The sequence below is a fragment of the Alosa pseudoharengus genome, unplaced genomic scaffold (genome assembly GCF_046254945.1).
Source record: "Alosa pseudoharengus isolate Yale_2024_CS ecotype anadromous, Long Island Sound unplaced genomic scaffold, YU_APseudo_1.1 YU_APseudo_1.1_scf_3, whole genome shotgun sequence".
Classification (NCBI taxonomy): Eukaryota; Metazoa; Chordata; class Actinopteri; order Clupeiformes; family Clupeidae; genus Alosa; species Alosa pseudoharengus.
Genome location: NW_027468718.1, coordinates 28,123,459 through 28,145,504, shown reverse-complemented (window position 1 = coordinate 28,145,504; position 22,046 = coordinate 28,123,459). Strand labels below are relative to the sequence as shown.

At 38.8% G+C, this 22,046-nt stretch overlaps 2 protein-coding genes across 4 annotated transcripts; both read right to left on the bottom strand.

Annotated features, from left to right (window-relative positions):
- Positions 1-1,440: 1,440 nt before the first annotated feature.
- hoxd3a (homeobox D3a) lies at positions 1,441-19,558 on the bottom strand. Of its 3 annotated transcripts, none has more exons than XM_076263812.1 (4): positions 19,471-19,558; positions 6,746-6,808; positions 3,559-4,100; positions 1,441-3,134 (listed from the first exon to the last, which is right to left on the bottom strand). In XM_076263812.1, the coding sequence occupies exons 3-4, from the start codon at positions 3,998-4,000 to the stop codon at positions 2,386-2,388; spliced, it is 1,191 nt and encodes a 396-aa protein (XP_076119927.1). In that variant the 5' UTR covers positions 4,001-4,100; positions 6,746-6,808; positions 19,471-19,558; the 3' UTR covers positions 1,441-2,385. The 3 variants fall into 3 exon arrangements, with proteins under 3 accessions (XP_076119927.1, XP_076119924.1, XP_076119926.1); XM_076263809.1 differs by lacking the exon at positions 19,471-19,558 and adding an exon at positions 11,181-11,512; XM_076263811.1 differs by lacking the exon at positions 19,471-19,558 and adding an exon at positions 8,920-9,226.
- Positions 12,717-15,713, bottom strand: hoxd4a (homeobox D4a). The gene is made up of 2 exons (XM_076263813.1): positions 15,222-15,713; positions 12,717-14,866 (listed from the first exon to the last, which is right to left on the bottom strand). Exons 1-2 carry the CDS (start codon positions 15,688-15,690, stop codon positions 14,565-14,567), a joined length of 771 nt encoding a protein of 256 aa, XP_076119928.1. The 5' UTR covers positions 15,691-15,713; the 3' UTR covers positions 12,717-14,564.
- Positions 19,559-22,046: the final 2,488 nt, after the last annotated feature.

The window sequence follows — 22,046 nt, the reverse complement described above, 5'->3', positions numbered from 1 at the left end:
GTGCCGAACACCTTTGAATAAATCGATCAGAAACATGAACGCTGAGACATTTTAACGGCATAATGGTAATGCTACTTAGAGTTAGATGTCAGAGATGTTTGGATTTTTCTATGGATGTTCAATATTAACATTTATTACAACACGTTTGCCCCTTGACAACAAAAGACTACTAAGGCAATTTACCATATCTTCCTTACATAGCGTGGAGCTTTTTGGCATAGCTCACATAGCCACTACATAATAACCGACTGTTAAAATGGCTGCCATAAAACGGCATTGCTGTGGGAAACAAAACAAGGGAAAGCCCTCTGTAAATAACAGCATCCCCAACAAAAAACATCAGTCACTACATTATTATGGTTTATATTTGTCACCGACACAAATATATTCGAACAGACAACTTAACTTGCAAGCGGTTTTCGGTTAAATATAGCCTAATACATAGTCTACGGTATGGTTATTTAAAGGGAACCCACCGTCTGTTCCATCCATATCATGCGAGAGGTTTTGTTGGTTCACCGGCTTCACGATCTCTCAGCTTTCCTGGTTGTAAGCGACCAAAAGGCTGGGCATGCTGTCATCATTGCTCCCTGGGCAAAGTTTGCCCTCTCTCAGTTTGAAATGTGTTTCCAGAGTTCAGAATGCAAAAGCTTTGTTCATAAGGAGCTGGAATCAGTGGCGAGTTTGAAAGCGACGAGTTTTTGATTAATGAGCTTTGAAATGTCTCGCTAGGGGGAAGAGGGGGTGCACGGCGCACTTTTCAATATGGTTCTCCCTGCTTGCTGCTAGAATCTCTTGAAATAGAGCTTTCATCTTGCACAGTGCACAGTCATATTGTGGACATTTTTGTCTATTAAACACGTTAAGACTAAAAGTCATCGCATTTTTTATGATTGTGACATGAGATTGTAGGTTTTAAGCATATCCAGGATCACGAGTGACTAAAGACGAGGATAATTCTTTACTCTGTACCAAATCCAAGCACTAATACCTGAGTAGTCTAATAAGGCCAGTTGGCAGTCTGAGTAACTCTAAATGAATGATGAATGAATTGGTCATTGCAAAGTAGGCATCTTAAACATTGCTGTGCATTTTTGTTAACTATCATATAATCTAGCTATTTTAGGACAACAAAAGGAATAAACACCATCCCAATTGAGTCAGAAACACCTTAATTAGGCTAAGTGATTGATACCTTTTATCACGATTTTCTCATGTAAATACTTCTTTTACCATGAATTGAATTTATCTGTCTATAATTGAGCCCACTGAATGAAAGCGCGGCCATGTGCTCGCGCGCAATTGGTTGTGAGAGCCGAAGACCATCTCCATTGTTTACCATCAATTTTGCTTTCAAAATGGCGTCGCCGTCTTTGATATTTCATAATGTCACAGAACAGAGTAACAAAAATGCCTATATTAATGCTTAAATCCACATGTTTTTATTGTAATGGGAAACAAAGAGTCATCTAACCATATACTTTAATTTAAGCACTTTATTTACAAAATGTGTAACACAATAAAATATAACATTTCCATATCATTACCGTTTTGTCATTTTTTATGTATGGACCATCCACCCTGCAAAATAAGATTCATCTTGGATGATTTGGGCAAAGACATGATAATGACATGCTGGTGCATTACCAACAGAATCAGCTTTTGAACTAATGATTGCAATGACTCCTCGCCCAGTTTTACCAGATTTACAATGGGGAACTCTTTACAACAAAACACACCAACACATTGTTCAGAATATCCAACTTATTTGGGACCAGTTTGATGGTTTTGACATCTAATGAATTTGTCCAATAAACGGTGCATACATTCTACATGTGTTCATATAAATAGCCTACATGATATGATAAATAATCCGCGATACAAAATAAAACATTAAATAATAAATATTACAATCAGTCGCAATACATGTTTGCCATACAGTCTCGGGAAAATAAAATAAATAAAAGTGTATTGAACCAGGAACAGATTCAGAGTACAGATGCCTAACCAGACGACTTAACAATGAGTCCATATTTTTTTTTATTATATTTCTACAAATTTCATCCTCTAAAGATGGCTGTCTAATACTGTCAGATCTACAGGACTTACCTTCAAGTAAGCTAATACCTTATGAAATGTCCCTTATATTGCGCATTGCTCTTAGAAAATGGAACAACTGACAATAAACACTCCTTTGCGCGCACCATCAACAGTCAATAGAAATGGACCACAGCTATTTTTAAAAAATAATTACAATCATAGCAGTAATAGTAATATCAATAGCAATACGGGGTAATATGTATGACTCTCTGGGAGCGCAGTTATATAAATTACTTTTAAACTAGTGAGGTAATAAAAGAGCGCTTGGGCACACCAATGGAATCCTTACAAATGCGTTAGTTTAGGCGCTTCCTGAATCCTTCCCTGAGACGCATGGTGAGAGGTGAGGTCTGTGTATGTAGGATGGGGGTCACAGGGTCCATGGTGGTGGTTGCCTGGAATCTGAGCGGCACAGCTGTAGTCCACACTGGCGGATGAGGGATGGGGGAGATGGCCGAGGTTGAACATGGGGCCCGAAGCTGGCATGGAATCAACGAAATTCCCCCCAACGTACACTGGACTGCCTTGTAAATTAGCGTTGGCAAAGCTTCCGTTGCCTTGCATGCTGTGGTGTTCATAATCTGTGCTAGGATACCTTTTCTGTTGCGGTATGCAACCACCCAATGGTGCTGTGTACGCAGCCAAGCCGTACATGTTTTGTTGTGGCTTAGCGAATGACGGAGGCGAAGGCGCATCATAGGTGAGACTGTTTACATTTGGGAGTTGACCAGAATATCCAATATGATTCGGGCCACTTAACGGTGGGCTTCTGTCCGGAGAATGTCCCAGAGGAGAGTGCATTATCCCCTTGGCTTTTTGATCCTTTTTGTACTTCATCCTCCTGTTTTGAAACCAGATCTTTATTTGGCGCTCCGTTAGATTCAATAAATTAGCCATCTCCACTCTTCGGGGACGACAAAGATACCGGTTGAAATGGAACTCCTTCTCAAGCTCGACCAGTTGGGCACTTGTGTAGGCCGTGCGCACCCGTTTGGAGGCTGGTCCGGGTGGACTCTTATCATCACAGGTTTCACCTGCAAAATAGATTTTGAGCATGAGTGCTGGCGCCCTACTGATGTAAATTCCGCTCACACTATCATGACATGGGGACTTGACATCAAACAAAACGCACAACCTCAACGCCACTCAACTCATATAAATCACATGTAACCACTCTAATCACAGTTCAGTTCCTGTCAATGGACACATATTTCACACAGAATATTCCCCCAAAATGATCAAATTACCATCTTATCTTAAGTATCAAAGAGTTTAAATGGAATTACACCACTGAGAGAAATGTTCACTGTTTAATTTTATTAGTATTTGAATAAATGAGAAAGTCCTTACTTGTCTGAAGGCAGTTCTGTAACATTATTTAAAATAACCATCAAACACCCCTCCAACCAACATACAAATACCATGAAACATGCAAACTACACACAATGTCCTTTATACCTGCTGTTGCAACAGTGTTGGCTTTCTGCTTTGAGTTCTGCCTGGTCTCCTTCATCCATGGAAAGATCTGCTTAGTAATGACAGGGTTGGCAGTATTCGAAGTATTGTTGGTGGGGGATTTCTTTTTCTGAGATGAAGTGCTGTTGGAGTTGGGCGAGGAGGCAGCCAAAGGTGGTGCTTGGGGCTGTTCACCAATACTTTCTGGTTGGCTGTTGCCTTGACTGCCACTTGGTCTCATACAGCTGCCATTTAGGTCACTGTTTTTATGGGCAGGTGGCCGGACAGATGCGGTTTGCATGGGACAAATTGGACCCTGATATTCACTTTCTATATTGGACGTTGAGTAAGGCTGGTGGGATGTGCCATAGTTGTAGGAATCAGACTTGGGGTATGAATAGCCTCCAAACAGCCCAGTGTTGTCATAGTACGTGGCTTTCTGCATGGTGAAGATTCAAACTGAAGGGGCCTGCGTACTTTTGTCCAATAGCATGGGCTCCTGGGTCACGTGATTGGAGTTTCCCACAGGTTCTTTATCCTCTGATCTGTGAAAACATTAGAGTGTGTTAGATTTTAGGTAGCTAGAGTTACATCAATATTATGATGCACTAAATGAAGGCACATCACAACAATACTATAGGTTTGGTTTTCATGACTCGACTATTTCATTTCACTAATGCACCTAGACTTCAACACTTAGTTATTGTCTCAGGTGACCCATCATTTAAAGCAGACTGAGCCGGCCAACTTCGTTTTGATCTTCTTATAATGGCACATTTCTTTATGCATAGTAATAATTTACGTCTGCTTCACTTAGATGTGTTTAATTTCATATGAATTAAGAGTGAAAAATTAACGGTTTAATTAGCTTTGTAATTGCAACAGTAATACAAAATTAACGCGTTTGACGATGTTTCATACACCGTACATTTCTTTGGTTCCATGCCCGTTGCATTATTTCCGGAAAATGCTGACACACACACAAAACTCCATCTCTCGGTTGTAAACCAAAATAATGTAGCCTATACATTTGGTTAGGGACAGCCTATCATCTCTTATCTTTACATCTACAATATACATATAGGCTAAACACTTAAATATAACTGGGCTGTAAGGGCTGTATTTGCCATGTGGATCACAGAGAGATCCAGGTGTTTACATTTGTGTGGCGAAAAAAATATTGATGTAATCTCATAAATGGGCCCACCCCCTTCACCTGAGAACCTCTTCATTTTGAAATCTGTCAATTCTCGACAAGTCTAATCACATGGTTGCCTTTCTTCACCATCTAAACCTTTCGCTTTCAGAGCCCAACAGGCAAAAGCGCAACAAAGAGAGTTAAAATTTAACCTGCACCCTGGATCCCCTTTGAGCAAAAATCTAAGGCCGGCAAGCAAATCAGCAGTTTTGGCCGACACAATGTCCTTTTCTTTTCCAGCTCAATGAGCATATAAGACCATTGTTACAGAGACGCCTTTGTAACTTTGTAGCAGCAGAATAAAATTGTGAAATATTGATAGAAATATAGTTCTTTGGTGATCAAATTTAGGCATAATTACCCGTCCTTGAAGTTATTATATTGTTAATATCCGCTGTGTGATTTTGATAAATTGCTGTAGTCTATGAGTGATCGAAAGGAAAGCTTGACAGAATCGTGTTATTGGGATTAAAATGACCAATAAGGCAACATTTCCCCATTCCTATTTCATTCATGTATAAATAATTATTATGTCTTATGTATTATTTAGTAAATACAGCAAGAAGTGTGTGTGTGTGTGTGTGTGTGTGTGTGTGTGTGTGTGTGTGTGTGTGTGTTGCAGATAGAGAGAGAGAGAAAAAGTCCGCGTCTGTGTGTGAGAGTATGTGAACTTTGTCTGAACCTCACAAATGGCTGTAAATCATAAAGACAGCAGTCATGCAACCCTCCTGGTGCGTTCCCTTATTTAGAATCTACAGCAAAACTTCATCGTATAATGATTATATTTTAGTGTTATATCATACTACAATGCATTGTCTATCAATTTTTCAGTTCGATGTGGCTATATGAATTGTAGCCTCTCGGCTCTTCGCCTTTGTACCATTACGTTGTTCAGGATGGGTGGGTCACCAAGTAGGTTATGCTAATTGGCTAACAAATGTGCGTACACAGCAAATGCGTGGGTGCAAAAACTAGCCCGGGAATTTTACACCTACTCCTTAAAGTTCTATAGGCTAGATCCTCCCGTAACACACACCAAGGCATGTAACTGTTCGACCACCACAAAGATATAGATTTATAAAGGACCCATAGCTGACCAAATGCTATGGGCCCAAAATGCATGCAAGGGTTATTAACAGGCCTGATGCTCTGCGCAGTGCATATCAATGCACCTGTCATTGAGGACCGCCACAAAATTTATGACTGTCGATGCCATGGTCGTATGGGCCTAGCAGAGCGCTGCAAAGAAAACACTTCTCCAGTAGTGCTACCCTTAGAAGACTTGAAACCTTTGCGTGGGAGGAAGGCTAGCAAAAAGAATGTCCTACTCCGCATGTCCCCCTGTAGCAGGGCAATAGGACCCTTATAAAAGCTCCCATGTCTTGTTAGAACGTTGTTTGAAGCATATCAGCAAGATGTTCATATTCGGAGGACTTTAATATGCGGAAACAAATTATACAAATGCGGGAATTATGGACATATTTTGAGAGACGAGGAAGCGGCCATTCAAACAATGAATATGGATATAGGCATACTAACTGTTAATCATGGACAAAAAATACTTGGAGATCAGTCGAGGAAAGGGTAAAACACATAAAGGACTTTCGTCAAGCTCGTGGAATTGGAAAATGCATAAGCCTAAAATGCATCCTGCAGGCGCGTATAACGTGGTGAACAAGACAGCATACTTTAAATACTTTAAACCGTATACAACTTAATTTTTACATAGTTGACATCATTCAGTTTGCCATCATTGTGCATTTGCTGAAGCAGTAGCCCTTTCTTTCACACAAAATTGATTATTACATCTAGAAAGGCAGCTTCATATTGTTGTTGTTATTATTATTATTATTATTATTAGTAGTAGTAGTAGTAGTAGTAGTAGCCTAGCAGTGGTAGTAGTAGTAGTTATTTATATTGTGCACCACGCATGTAACTTTTATTATCTTCGTTTTCAGAGTTTCAGGGTGAATTAAAGGAAAAACTGCTTACCGTGGACTGTGTTGATCTCTGTATTGTTTTCCCTCAGACGCACCGCATCATACGTACCACCACCTAGAAGAAGAAAACATGTCGCTTATTAAGTGCCTCTTGACGCCCCACCATCTCGCATCAGATTTTAGATTTTATTTTCCATCATATATTTTTGCGTGCATGGTTGAGTGAACATAGATTATCTTCAGTCACAGTTTGCAAAATAAAAACTTTTGACACACAATCCAGATTCACTGTTGAGTCGGCTATTACATAATATTAAAGTATGGGTGGTCAGTAAATATCGGACCACAAACTCTTGGCATGCATTTCACTTCAGACTGTTTGAAACTTTATAAGAGAAAACTGACACAAGCGATTCTACACAAAGAGAAGCTGGCCAAAATATTTAGCAGTCATAAGCCTTTTGGGTGACCTTTGGCTCGCTCAGCAATAACTCAAAGATTAATGAACAACGAGCGGAAGGGCTTCAAGTAAGTCACAAGCCACTGAGCCACTGAAGTTTTCACTTGGTTTAAAAGACCAAACATTCGTAGGAGATAGAACGACTAACATCTCCTCTAAGACGCTACCTTATTTAAAAGGGTAGTTCGTAGTCTTCCTGGATAAAACTATGGCACAGCTGTCACAATAGACATCTATCGCGCGGGCTGGATTTGTGGTAAGATTTAAGACGATTTGGTAAATGGTAAAATGAAGGAAGCTCGTGGAAATATAGAGTTGTTCATCGTGTTGTAAATGTCCTAAGTGGAATAAATCTCACCAGTTCGTTTGTTAATCATGACATGCTCTTTTGGTTGAAGCGATGTTCTTCGCCTACGCATTTTTACGGTAAGTTTGATGTGCACAATAGGACAATGGCTAGTTAAAATAATAGTCTCGACATATTGAACCACTCGTGAGTTAGTGGGACCTTAACTGCGTTTCCGTGTTTAATTTCCATTTTCCATTTTATATGTACATAATTCTCGTCTATTTTTAGTAGAAACACCAAGAGATTTTAGGTAATTCCTTATCCAGTTAGGCCAATGCTCGCACATCGGAACCGCTCGTAGGCTAAATACCGAAACACGTTTTCATATATAATTAAATGTTTTAAAATATCCCTATAATTAGTCTTTTTTCTAACGAATGCGTTAGTTTCCTGATTAGCAATATAAATGAATTCTTTCTGCAAGGATTAATGGGCAATAGATCCCTTAGATGTAGCCTATGTTTCCATAAAAACAGGTCAAACGATGACGGATTTATTTTCTGTTTGTGACAAAGCTAAATTGATAAATAAAACCTCTGTGATTTCTTCGCTGTGTACTATGGACTCATTCAATAAATAACAAGAAACGACTACCTAGGCTAATAAGTCCTAAAGGCTAGTCTAATCCTTAGACTATACGAGAGCAAATGTTACTATTATTTGTTAGAAATGTAGCATAATAACACGCCAGATCTGAATTGATCTAAATTGTATTACAAATGCAAATGCTAAAAACACAGTAGGCTATTTGTTCCATATAAACATGGCAAAATCAAATAATTACATAAGTTAGCCTACGTTATGAGACAACGTTACTCAAAATAGTATAGCCCACTCAAGTGCCAAATAACCCACCTGAAATATTGAGAAGGAAAATGATAAGCTTTGAAAATGATAAGCTTTGAAATAACTTCCTGCAAAACTACTACAATATCTGAAATATTCAAATTAAAGCAATAGGATCCATTTAAATAAGTGGCAATATTACTTCTTAACAAAGCAGTATACCCTATTTGAAACCACATGCATCATGTCTAGCATTACTGTGACGATAAGACAACAAATTAATGTGATTTACGATCTCACAATCTATGAGTCACTATACAGAAAGTTCTCACAGTTCTCTCCCCCTTTGTAGTTAGTTTTCGTCAAATCGCAAAATCAGCTAAAACCACCGTCTTAGTGTATGAATCTGACCAACGTCCAAGCTAACCTTTCGAAATTGCTCATGGTTGCTCAAAAACTATAAACTTGTCTTCTAAATTGCATTTCTTCTCGCGAAACCGCACTTGCATAGTTATAGACGTGAGCGACATTAATAAAGATCACCTCTCTGAATGGAATAAATCATATTTTTTCACGCTGGCATTATGTAAACCTATGGTTAAAGGTTGCGTTTTGCCATGCAATGGCTTACCTGTGAATCAATTTATCATATAGGAGCGCTTCTCAGTCTCAATTTCTTTCCCTGCAGTCTCTAGAATATATCCTTCACCCTTTGTCTGTAGACAATACTGTCCTAAACCTGATCTTGCGCTTTTTCAGACATTTCCATATACCAATGAGGACAGTATTCCCGATAGAATGGAAGACACACTCTCAGCTACCAATAAAAAGCGAAGCAGGTATCCTTATTCCAAAAAGGAAATGTTGCTGGCAATCAACCAGCATTGGAAAAAAGCGAGGATTAGGCAGCCACCTGCGTTACAGTTAACATTGGGATATTGGTGTTTCGGAAAGCTTTATGATGACAAATAAAGGCGCAGCCTTAAAATACAAGCATATTTGTTCACGTGATCTGGATGGCAGATTGTCCTGATTGAGGTAGCAACTTCAACTGAGCCTCCCTCACAAATACATTTTCAAAGGGAGAAAGAGCTTTTACACGTGCCTATGTCTAGGGCTTTATACAACAAAAAAGTCCAATTGTTAGACTATTTTTCATTCTTTCTCTCTTTTCTGTCTTGATTGGGGTGAGAGATGGCCTTTAATTGACAATGCTGTATAGCTTTTATATCCGTATTATGACTTTCTTTCCATTTATATCAGACATGATCCTCGATGTTTTTTCATTCTGTATGTATTTGAAGAGGTGTTTTATTTTAGCACCAAGCTATATTTTCTGTTAGAATAGGTTATTGTTCCATATTCAAACCAAACCGGTTTCATTTTCCAAAGAAATTCTAAGAAAAACCTCTATATAGACTACACTTCAATACACTTGAGTCTACAAGCACATAGGACCAACATTAAATATATTTCTTTCCGCCTATATGGATTTCTGACATCAGGTAATAAAAACATACAGAAATGCATGCCCACGGTCCTATTTTAGGTATTTTGATTTGTCAGGAAACGTCTATGTTACAGGAAGTCATTGGAATATTGTTTGATGATTATGGCTTTGGCAATGACAGGAATGTATGACCCCGTCAGCTAGAGAGATTCATCAAAATCATCTCTAATGTTACATTGTTCCTTCCAAACAGACTTTACAAAAGTAATATATATTTGAATGTGTATGACTGTGCTAATGTATTTGATTTTTTAACAGCTATTCTTGTCATGGATCACTACTGAAATACAATATAATTAAAAGTAATTTTGCAACTTTCTGGTGTCTATTTATTCTTAACTTAGTCCTGTGCCCTTATTTTCTGTGCATTTTGGGGAAGATAATGCCCAGATATCTCAAAAGGAGCAAACTAGTCCTGCTAAACAGAAGAACCTGCCGGACAGAGAGCTTGTTCTATGGAGAGGGATGCAAGAACCTCGCATCGCAGCATATGTTCACGGGGCAATAAAAGTGAAAGATTTACAGCCTGCGCCCGGCCCCCAAACAGCCTCGCACCCATTCAGGAATTACCTGGAATGATTTACCACGGCGCAGATAACTGTCAACCCAACCTCCAAGAACTGTATACATTTTATGAAATACATTTCAAATCATTATACATCACAGATTTAAAAAGAAACGGCAATACGAATCGGAAAAGCCGATAGTGACCATATTCTTCAATATTCTAAGGAATTAGCATTATTATTTTAGCTCGATCATATAACCGCTGCGATGCCTAACTAAATATATCGGTCTAGCCTATTTTCTTTTGAGAAACAAAGTGAATTCAAATTAAATAGGCTCCACTTAAGTGGAATATTGCAGCTATTAAAATGACCTCTTCTATCCTGAAATTTTTTCCTACTCATTCCCTCCTAACAAGCAAGACATACAAATAAACGACTAATGGTAAGATAATGGATGAATTGCACCTTTGAAGAATTAAATCACAAACAGGCCCTTGCAAGAAGCCCTTTGTGATGAACATCAGCAAAAGCAACAAAGCTTCACTGATTCTGAAAATCCACAATGAGAAAGATCGCATGTATATTGTCAATTATGGATTGAGGCAGAAACTGAAGTTTCTGACAGCGCAGTATCCTAGTAAAACAGTACAGTCATGTACAGTAGTGACAAAATTCCCATCTTCTTGAACATTTCATGCGGAATTATTGCTTGTCTACTCCACTGAACAGGAGGAACCACTACTGCCCATTACTAGTCCAGGCTGTCTGAAAAGAAGCCCCGGCGCACTCATCAAAGGGCACTATTTATCAAAAATCTGACAGTTATGTTCATTTAGCATCTCACTCAAAACAAAAACTTAAATGTTTACGTACCAAGCTTCCATTGGATCAAATGCTGTATAAAGACGCAGATTATAGTAGCGTAGGGTACCAGACGGAACGTTTGGATATTATTTTCTTGGGATCTCTTCAGTTTTCAAGTCTGATAGACTCCTCGCGATTAATGACGACGCCGTGTTTCTAGGGGACGTGCTGCATTAATTATTTAGACAATCACGTGGTCAAATAGAAAAAGGGATATAGAAAGGAAGCATATAGTCCCAGAATTCTATCTTCGGAGGTCGACAGCGCAGTTTAATATATCTTATGGGGCTGTCTTGCAGAGCGAGGACATTTTCTGCGAACAGCTGGAAATCAAATATGGCCGTTTGAGAGCCATTGTGAGCCCGGCGATGGTCGTCGGTGCAGTGTCATTGCAAATGGTACTGCCTATGGCTCCCATTTATTGTATTCAGACATGTAGGTCAATACCCAGAACGCATTATAGACTCAGTGAAGACAATAGCTTTCCTCCTAACGTGGTTGTAGGAAACAATATTTGATGTTAATTTAGAGGATTATTTCAAGTAAACAAAACGTTTTGTAGCTAAAAAAAAAACAGAAATTGTGGAGACATGGTCAAGGATACTGTAGCCTAACTGCCAGAGGAGGTTTAACCGTTTTTCAATACTGAAGATTACATTCATTTCACACCGACCATGTGTGCCTTTTAAAACAGCATTAATAATTTGTTTTTCATCCTTTTCTATAAAGTGGGAAAAGATGCCACTACATGTGTTGCCAGTCTGTTATTTCGAATACCAAATTAATAATAAAAACGCGCACTTTGCCTGAATGGTCATCAAGCTACACACAAATATGGTAATTAGTTGCAAAGCATGTGTTTTCATGCACTCGCTCTGAATCATGGTTCACCAACATATAGGCTTCGCTACACACACACACACACGCACACACACACACACACACACACGAATAGAGGCCTATGCACGCGCGCGCACCCCTGCGCGCGCCACCACACTGCGAGACGCACACAGATAAACACATGAATCCGCACAAGTGCGAGCACGCACGCGCGCGCTCGCACACACACACACACACACACACACACACACACACACACACACTGTTAAAAATAGGAGAGGATATGAAGTCACACGTATCACAAATCATAATACTTGCACTAACATGAAAGGTGGGCACCGCGGGTTTATTCCTTTTTCACTTTCTATTAGCCTTTCATCTGAACGACAAAGAAAATGAAATTTCTTTGTTTCACCAAATAAATGTCGACCAATCGTGGTAGGCCTTACTATAAGGACAAACATAGAAGCTGATATATTTTTCACCAACCCAAAACTTATCTTTGTATTAACTAGTTGTATTAACACTCTCGCCCACACGATTAGACTTATTACTTTCAATATTTCTCATGGCGCTCAAAGTGAGTGAGTGACTGTTTACGATCTTACAGCAGGACTAAATATTACTCTGCGCTCTTAAACCACTAGACTATGAAAGCTTGGAAAACTGTGTTGGTGTGTAAATAAGCACGCTATTTACAAGAGATCATCAATATCAGTCTTTATTGGATCATTCGGTATTTCGAGGATATCCTGATGTTCACGTCACAACATTCTCAAAAGAAATACAAAAAGGGCAATAATGAATAATTGCTTATCACAGCCCATAACATTTAGTGCATTTAAAACAAGATATAAGAGTACGACAACATTTTTTTCTAGATAGAGAACTGCATAGGACAAAGATGTATGATGCCTTAAACGTAAAAAGTTGTCCATTTACTAACACAGAATGCGAATACCGTCTGCGTAAGAAAAGGCCGCGGGTCCAGCGGGTCAAGGGGTTTCGGGGTCAGTCCTCGCGGCTGAAATCCGTCTAATGCAATAGAAAATGTGTCCTCTGGTTGAACCTGCCTCTGGAGCTTTGACTGGCTTCTGTAAAAATACCTTTTCAACCCTCTCAACGAGAGGGCTTCAGAGAAGACATCTTCGCAATGTGTGAGCTCCCAGCTTTTTGTGCAGGAGACAATGACTGCAGAAGAGAAGCTACCGGAATATTTAATCACCACGTGAATGCATCGCTTTAGAATTCCAGCATTCAACTATTCTTTTAGCGTAAAAAATACTCCCCATTTCAGCATTATAAACCTAGACCAGTTGCAACAAAATATACTTGTTTTTTTTTCAAGAGAGTACTAGGTGATGTTGCTACTATCCTGTATTCAGGATTTTTAATGACCATTTTGCTACAAAACGCGTTTGTAGAAAATATGAACAAAATACAGATATATTACATAATATAGATAAAATGTTGCACTTTTATTCGATTAACACAATGTCAGGTTCATGGAATGTTTTGGACATAATTTGGGTCCATAAGCATTGTAAACGCAACTCAAACTTTTAGCATTCTCCATTTTGATATTCAATAAATAAAAGATTTCAATGACTTCTAAAATGTATATTACAATGGTAAAAGTAGATAAAGAAATAATAAAAGAAGGTGTAATTAAAGAAAGTTCGAATGACATCTGGAAGACAGATATACAGCTTCTTTAATTGTACACTGTTTACAAAGGTGTCACGGGAGATTTATAGCCTAGCTAAGAAATATTCAAATCAACACATAGGCATTTCTTACTCCAAAAATAAATTCAAACGCACTTGTAGAAAGTTTTTTGTGTAGAGTTAGTGCAGTCAGAGACTTCAATGAAGATTTTTTTTTAGATAAACTTTCTATCAGTAATTACACTCATAACCTCACTTACCATTTGCCTGCATTTCAGTGACCAGTCCATGTTTAGAAATAGAAATAATATCCAATTGATCCACCTTTTTATCCAATTGATCCACCTTTTCGTAAATATGTTCTATAATCTTTAAGGAGATGCACCAAATCGACCTTTAGATGTCCAGAAAGCTATTGCCTTTTTCAAATGAATATCGTTTTTATCCTTTAAGCAGTACCAATTTCAATTCATTCGACCCTTGATTGAGACATAAAGGTGCAGCTAAAACAGATATGGAATATGATACTGCAAATACAAACACTTGCAACCATTAAAGTGTTACAGTTCAGGAGGCGTTTGTTGTGAAAACAAGGTTTCGGCTTCTAGAAATCTACTGTACCTCAGAGCATGTAAAGAATGTGGTGATGCACTCGTATCTTAATTAAGATTTACATTTGGTGGGGAAGGATGATATATCAGTACATAGTCCACACTTCGTAGCTCTCTCTCAAAGCATTTTGTAATGTGTGCCTCTGGTTCACATTCACAAATGATAATGACCCAAAAATGTCATGTTGAGACCATGCAAAGTCAAACGCAGCATTGTCTACAATACATAGTTCACTTTATACTTCAAAGGAAGGAGAAACGGATTCCAGTTTCAGTTATAAAGTTGTGATATCTGTCTGGTTGTCCTTCTGAACGTGCTGTACATGCTGGTTTGAGGCCGACGCAGATCTTCCCTTTGTGTTGGGCAGTTTGTGATCCTTTTTCCATTTCATTCTTCTGTTCTGAAACCAGATTTTGATCTGACGCTCGGAAAGACAGAGGGTATGGGCAATCTCAATGCGACGCCGCCTGGTCAGATACCTGTTAAAATGGAATTCCTTTTCCAGTTCTAAAACCTGCTGTCTTGTGTAGGCTGTCCGTGACCGTTTAGGTTCTGGTCCTGTGTAATCCGGATTCACTAGTAAGAAGAAAAGTATAAATTAGGTAACATCATTCCAGTCAACAAAACAGCTGAACTTTCCCTCAATTGTACAAGCATGGCTAATATATTGAATCTAATGTCAGAAAATAAAAACACCAACCGTTCTGTTCATTAAAATTCTGTTAAACTAATAATCACACTGAGTTTTTAATACACCGAAGAGCAGGCAAAAGTAGCGAGCGGCCTATTTCCCAAGCAATAAAAATTTATGGCTGGTGTAATTGGCGGCCCCTTCAAAAGAACCCATAAATATTTCACTGAGTGATTTTAGTGTGGCTTAAATAGCAGCGCGGACTGGTCCGACAGAGATATCTCAGAAAGTGAATCTTACCCGTGGTAACGTGCACTTTCTTCATCCAGGGGTAAACTATTGCTGGCTGCTTGGCTTGTATCCCGTTTTGGTTCTTTGTGTTTTGTTGCTGCCCACAAGTCCTCGGGCCAGGTATTGGGACCGAGGGACACTGCTCGGTCTGGGCGGTGAAAGGGCTCGGATGGCTAGCTTGCTCCTGCACATGACCCCGCGGTTGCACTGTGGAGCCCTGCACAGTGTTACAACTGAAGGGCTGCTCGGGGTAGTTTGACCGTGAATAGATTCCTGGATGCTGGAAATCAGTGTCCTGCGATGGACTGTAGTACCCTGTGCCCTGGTCAGGTATATAGCTGTTTTGCGAATATTCCTCACAAGGAGGAAATTTAGGATCCACATACTTGGAGTTCACCATGTACGAACTCATGGCCATTAATTTCTGAAGGTAGAAAATACTAATTTTTCTCGAGTTGTCTTTTTTTCCTCCCTCCATAAAGCCCTCCTACTTGCTGTCAACAGAATAAAGTTAGGCGACCATGTGACCAGATTAGCCAATGGAGAAGAAGGGAGTCTATTATCGGATAAGTATACACACCTAGCAGCAATCTAACCCAAACTTCACAAAATATTTTAATTGGGACAAACAAAAGGGCATTTCATTGCACCTTTGAATTTGCTGGCTCCAACATTATTTCGAAAGTCCATATATATTACAGTGTAAAACATCTCTAAAATCTGTTATGTTCGCTTCTGTGCCTTCCCATCCTTACCAAAATGATCATAATATAACAAACCTCCTATATGACATTTCACGATGAAATTATGTTACAGCTGGTGTGTTTTGGGCTTTGGCTTAGTTCAGACTGAATTAATCAAACTCGAGGCAAGGATTTTGACATATAAACAAACAAAAGACACAAAAACGACCCCAGGCACAAAAAGTGGGAATAAAGACCAGTGGACAATTGATGGAGACCGTCTTTGTCATGAAGGGGTCATCCAAAAGTTACAGGAGTCCCATCATTTCATGTGCTCTCGTCCTTTCAGAGCCGTGTAAGGGGCTCCCCGCAAACCATCAATACGCTTTGACAATCAATAATTAAACATAGTGAAACAAAAGGGATCAAAATAAGAAAACAAGTCCCATAAAAAGAATCAGCTACCCATTTTAGTAAACTGAAATCATGATAAAGAGTCCACTACGTTTGTGATTTGGACTAAAATTGTGTGACCATATCGAAGTGGTAACCGTTGTCTGTCTAGCTCCTGAGAGGCCACATGGTAGCAATAAATGTAGAAATGAGACCGTGGTGTCATAAGTTGCGGACGCCAATTGATGATGAGTGCTTGAGTTTTTAATTTGTTGAGTTGAATGAGTCTTGAATTTGTTGACTCAATTTCAAAGACATGATGTGGGCAATATCAGCACTATTGGACTTTGCTCTAGAACTGTCTTGTTACGCAATATGAAAACTCTGCTATGGCAATGGCCATAAAACTCCAGTGCATCAACTACATGCTATTCTAACCTTGGTGGGCAACAAATACGAATATTTTGTTATGTTATTACAAGTAAAAGCAACTGATGAGTTCTATCGAGGTTTTTGCATCATCCATATACTCCCCTAGAATCGAATCTGTGACCGTGATATAATCACACAAATTCGGTTCTACAGGGTATATATAGACAACGGAATATATGCGTCTGATTGCTGCGTTGTGCGACACACTGTCCTTCAGGTCATTCAAATATATTTAGCCAAGGTAAGGCAAAGGAAGAGCAAATGTCAAACCACTAAATCTGACTTCGAATTCGATATCAAACCTATTTTCGTAAGTCATAAGCCTATAACTAAATTATGTAGCCTACCAGAGTCCTTGAAGAATGATCAACACAGTCATTAAAAACTCCACACCTTACGGACACCATAAATTCACTGGATTCCGTTAAATCCCTTCTCAGGCGCCGTTAAAAGGCCTGCAATGTCAAACTTGACATTTTCTTTGAAAATGCAAAAAAAAATCCGTAATATCCTTGTGACAACCAAATAAAAGCACATCACCTATCAAATTATGCATAAGGGTTCATAATGCAATCATGCAATGGAAGCAAGAGCACTCTAGTCTTCCATAGTCCATGTGTACCAGAAGCACAGAAGGCACAGACTAAGCTGCAGGCCAAGGGGTCAACTAAATCATTTACAAACATCCCAAAGTTTCATTAATTTTTGTTCGGGGAGACAGCAGTTCTGAAGGAGCACGAAAGTTCATCAGTTATATTCGACCCATCCGGTGGTCACCTCTTTTCCGTTCAGCGCGTAAAGTTTGGATATCTTAACAGAGAAGTAACCTCTGGAGACGAAATGTTTAACATATGAAAAACAAAAACGATCTGACTTGATATTATTAAAGAACGTTCGTTTTGTGGATGATTTGGTGTGTAGGCCTATGTGGTTTCTGATATTCGGGTGGTCATTATGAATATTTTAGTAATAGACCCATGACGTCTCTTCAAGACAGACATCCTTATTTGTCATTTCTTATTTTAGTGCTCAAATGTTCTCGCATTATTCTACATTTCAGAACTGAATTTTACAACATATGTTATTTTAATGCAATAACATAAATTATTGTGAAACGATGTTAAGCCAAGATTTTGACAGAAAAAGTTCCAGAATTGCCTATAGGCTAGTATTCAAGTTATAGGCTCAGGTCTTGATACTTTATTTACGAGGCGGTCAATAGTTACAAAACACGATAAGGTTAATTCATAGAAATATTACTTAGTTTGGATTTTCATTTCTGTTAGACAGCTTGACCTGAGTTTCACCTTTCCTCGCGACTTGTTCAGACGGGTCAAAGCCGAGTTACTCATGAACAAAAGAATTAAAAAGTCACTTGTCCTGACCCTTGGCTTAAACTTTAACAAATGTAGAACATATCAAGTTATTGCAACGTCTTTTACATTACAGAAGTGGAATAAAAAATAGTTTGTGCGATCATTGATTAGGCTATATTTCAGTATTAGGCTAAAAAGGTTAGTGGTATAGGCTACATGCGATATATAGAGGCAAGTATTTTATTTATATCAACCATTGAATACGTATTTGGGGGATAGAGGACAAAAGTTACTTATTTTGGAACTGAATAAATTCACACGGTAAAACTAGGCTACTCTTTATTCAGCATGTAGACTACGTGGGGTATCTGTCATCATCTGTAATTCTGTAATCATCTAATCTCAAATAGGCAGCCATATAAATATAATTTAATGATTCATCACCTCAGCACATAAGACACAAACTACACAGCCATCAATAATATATAATTTAAATGGAATTTAAATTTTAATGGCTACATGAATTAACACGTGGACAATAAGCCTATGAAAGGAAAGGTCGTGCTGCAATATTAATTTGTGCATTATTATGCTTTTCAAATAAATAAAACTTTTCCTCATAGTTTCGAAACCTGTTATGGACATATTTCATGCATAACATTTTATGGAAAAGCTTTGGGGGCGCTATAGAGTGAATTCCATTTACATTAGGCCTACATTGACCTGATAGTTGGCTACTTATTAAAATGTTTGAATTCGTTCGTGGCATCATTCCAAGACACTTTACATGGTTGAATAATTAGATGTACACTATTGTTAGCATTATGAGTAAGTGGAGATTAACAGTTGACGGGTTTATTTGCCTTCCATCGACTCTCTGTGGCTATGAAAGGTTGGATGTGATAGGCCCTTGTCTTATTTTGTCTCATAAAACATCATACATAAATGTTCCTTCATGGTACTGGTAAAAATCATCCATCAATGCTGCTAGGCTACCAGACACACGTTATGCCAATAGATGTTTTTTTTCGAATGAAAAGCACAAAGCAATATCTTCATCCGTTTATAAATCGAAATACAAAATAATAACATTTTTGTTATACAAAAGCATGAGACGGTGACAAAAGGCGGACGTCTAGTCCACACGATGAATCCGTTGCATTTGTACGTGGCGCCACTTGGCCTGAAACCCCTAAGTACCGCATACCATTTACGTCATCTTCATTATTTTGTGTCATTTTAGCTCATCGCTACAGTAGCCTATGCAACGATGTACCGATGCTTTCAGAATATTATCGCCTTTGTATACAGCAATGCCCTCCGACTATTTCAACACACCGAAACAACAGCAGCCTTTAAACTACCTGATGCCTCACAAAGGCAACTCCTTCACCTCCGACAAGTTCAGTGACGAGTATTGTAATAGAGTCTTACCTCGAACACCACCGCGATGAGAAAAATACTGATAGATAAGTATATCCATGATCCAAAGGCAACGCGAGTCTAATACTCGCCTCCACCAATTCAGGGTTCTATTCTAAACCATCTGCAAGTCCTTTCTAATATACAATGTGAATTATATTTTGGCTTGTCAACTCCCTGGCCATAAAACAAAGTTTAATGGTATCACGTGCTTCCCCACAGCCATTCAAGACACCGCACTGGTGCCATAAATAACCCTCAAAGTTGCACTTATTCAATAAGGGCGATTACACCGGTGTCGCCAGAAAAAAAGAGGCAAGCCAAACGCATTTGCCTTCTATGCCTTAAAGGTTTATATTACACAACATTATATATATATTACAGTTTTCAAACAGTGTTGGGTGATGGTAATACTTCAAAATGTAAACCTAAAAAATATAACTGTAGGCCTGTGCTTTCTTTACGCATGTGCAGCATGTAACACACACTTCATATAAAATACCCACATCCCCATTTAGTAATAATCAAAATCAGATTACACTATTATTTAAGCACAAGCGTTATTCTGTTTGGAAACAAATTATGACCTTTCGTGGCCCCTTCTCGTAAACTTCTGCAAGTTTTCCCTGACCAAATCTAGTAAAATCTGAGGTATAGGCTAATAAAACCATAAAACAGGATTCCTGGGGAGAGGGTAGCAGAATGTACGTGTGAACCTTAACAGCAAAAAATACCACCATATGGCAGCCTCTTCAAAACAGAGGAACGTTTGTTGTGCAGTTGGCAACCAAATGTTTGTATCAAAGTTTAGGTTTATAGTACATTATATTTACTTCATGAGAGGTAAAGTTAATCATCGTGACCATTAAAGCAGTTTCTTCATCACATGAACAAGGCTTTACGCTGCGTTATCGCTGGACGATGAGAAACGTCACTGGCGCAGTGACTGACAGACCACAGTGTCCTACTAAGCTACAACATAAAAGCTTGTAATTCGTGGAAAAAAAACTTTAACCTTTAAAATTCTTGTAGCCTACTACCCTGCGAGTTGTTGCCTTTTCCCTGGGGAATATAAATTGCGTCTCAATCAATCGTTTTAGCACCTTCAGAGACTTTGATTACTCACCAGTCACCAAGAAAATAAAATTATCTAAAGTTGCTTTCATTCGTTTCACAAAGATTACAGATAGAGTTCATGGCAAATGAGGAAAGCGAAAGGGGGCTCACGTGTTTTACTGAACCAATCACTGCCTTTAGCAGTGACCTCCCAGAGAAACGATGCGGAACGATTAAATGGGAAGTCCTGTGTGTTGGGCAACAGCGCCTTCTGCCGGGCGATAGGCTCACCGTTGAGCTTGGAGTAGCGCATGGCACAAGTCTTATGTTGACGCATCTCGCCACTGCTCTCGTGACGTCATGTTTCCACCATTACATGTCACTGGGAATTATCATAGTTCATTTATTATTGTGGACAAAAAGCAAAACGAATGAGAACGATGAAAGCATCATTATGTGAAGGAATGCTAAAATACCGAGAGGTATTTTGTTTGCTGAATTAGTTATTAGATCCAACAACAGAATACTTTTATGGATAACTGTGATGAAATACTAGCCTTCTAGAACACTCATAAAGCAACCACTTGTGTGTTGGGTAGCCCAATGGGTAGGACATTTTTGTAAAGGTTACTTTCTTGAAAAATAAAGGCACAGAGCATTCTCAACACATATTCAACTGAATAATACGTTTCCATCCCACTATCCTAATATTGACCAAAACATGTAAAATAAATGTTGTATTCTTGTATCCTTAGCAGTAAAATAGTGCATGTATCCAAATGCCTCAACATGTTTATTAATGGCAATGGATTAGGCTATGTTAACAACCAATGACCTTCATGAAATCGTTTTTGCAACATTTTGATTTGGGCAACTGTACATTAACGGGCTATGCAATACTTCATACTGAAAGAAATGTGCGTATAAATATTTAGGCTAATGGCGTTCTCCGCACTGCTGTGTTCCTGCTCGTGTATGTAGGCTAGGCCCCACATTCAGTTACTGGGTTGTTGCCCGTCCCTCTCTTTGCCGCATTGCAGTAAGGCTGTAAATACTTTTGCAGCTGCCTGTCAGGCACCAGTGAAATACTGTCTTTGTTCTGCAGCCCTCATCTCCAGTCCAGGCTGTGAGAAGAGCTTTACCACAAAAAAAAGCTAGAGCGTCCTCACACTTTCAAATTGTAAATGTAAAGGAGGGGGGACAATGATATCTTCTTTTATGACAACAACTTCCTCAAACCTATTCACGCTATTACTGCTGTCCAAATGTATTCAAGGTGCAGACGTGAACATGAAAGCTGACAAGATCCCTTCTTTACTTTTGTCTTTCATATAAGTCCAAACATCACAACACAGAAACATCTAAACCCAAATTATAATCTGTCCAGGAAAGGTTGATCCCACCTCACCGCCCGCTCCCACTGCTATATAATGTATATAAACTCTTGAAGGTATTCTGTCTTGCACATTTACATCTCAGTGATCATATGCAAAATATGGAACATATGTATAGCCTACGTATTAAATACATTT

Excerpts from the sequence above, each read along its gene's own strand:
- hoxd3a (XM_076263812.1), bottom strand. The coding sequence starts at position 4,000 with ATGCAGAAAGCCACGTACTATGACAACACTGGGCTGTTTGGAGGCTAT. Across the intron at positions 3,135-3,558 it reads CAACACTGTTGCAACAGCAG|GTGAAACCTGTGATGATAAG; the intron begins GTATAAAGGACA and ends TCTATTTTGCAG.
- hoxd4a (XM_076263813.1), bottom strand. The coding sequence starts at position 15,690 with ATGGAGGGAGGAAAAAAAGACAACTCGAGAAAAATTAGTATTTTCTAC. Across the intron at positions 14,867-15,221 it reads GAAAGTGCACGTTACCACGG|TGAATCCGGATTACACAGGA; the intron begins GTAAGATTCACT and ends TCTTCTTACTAG.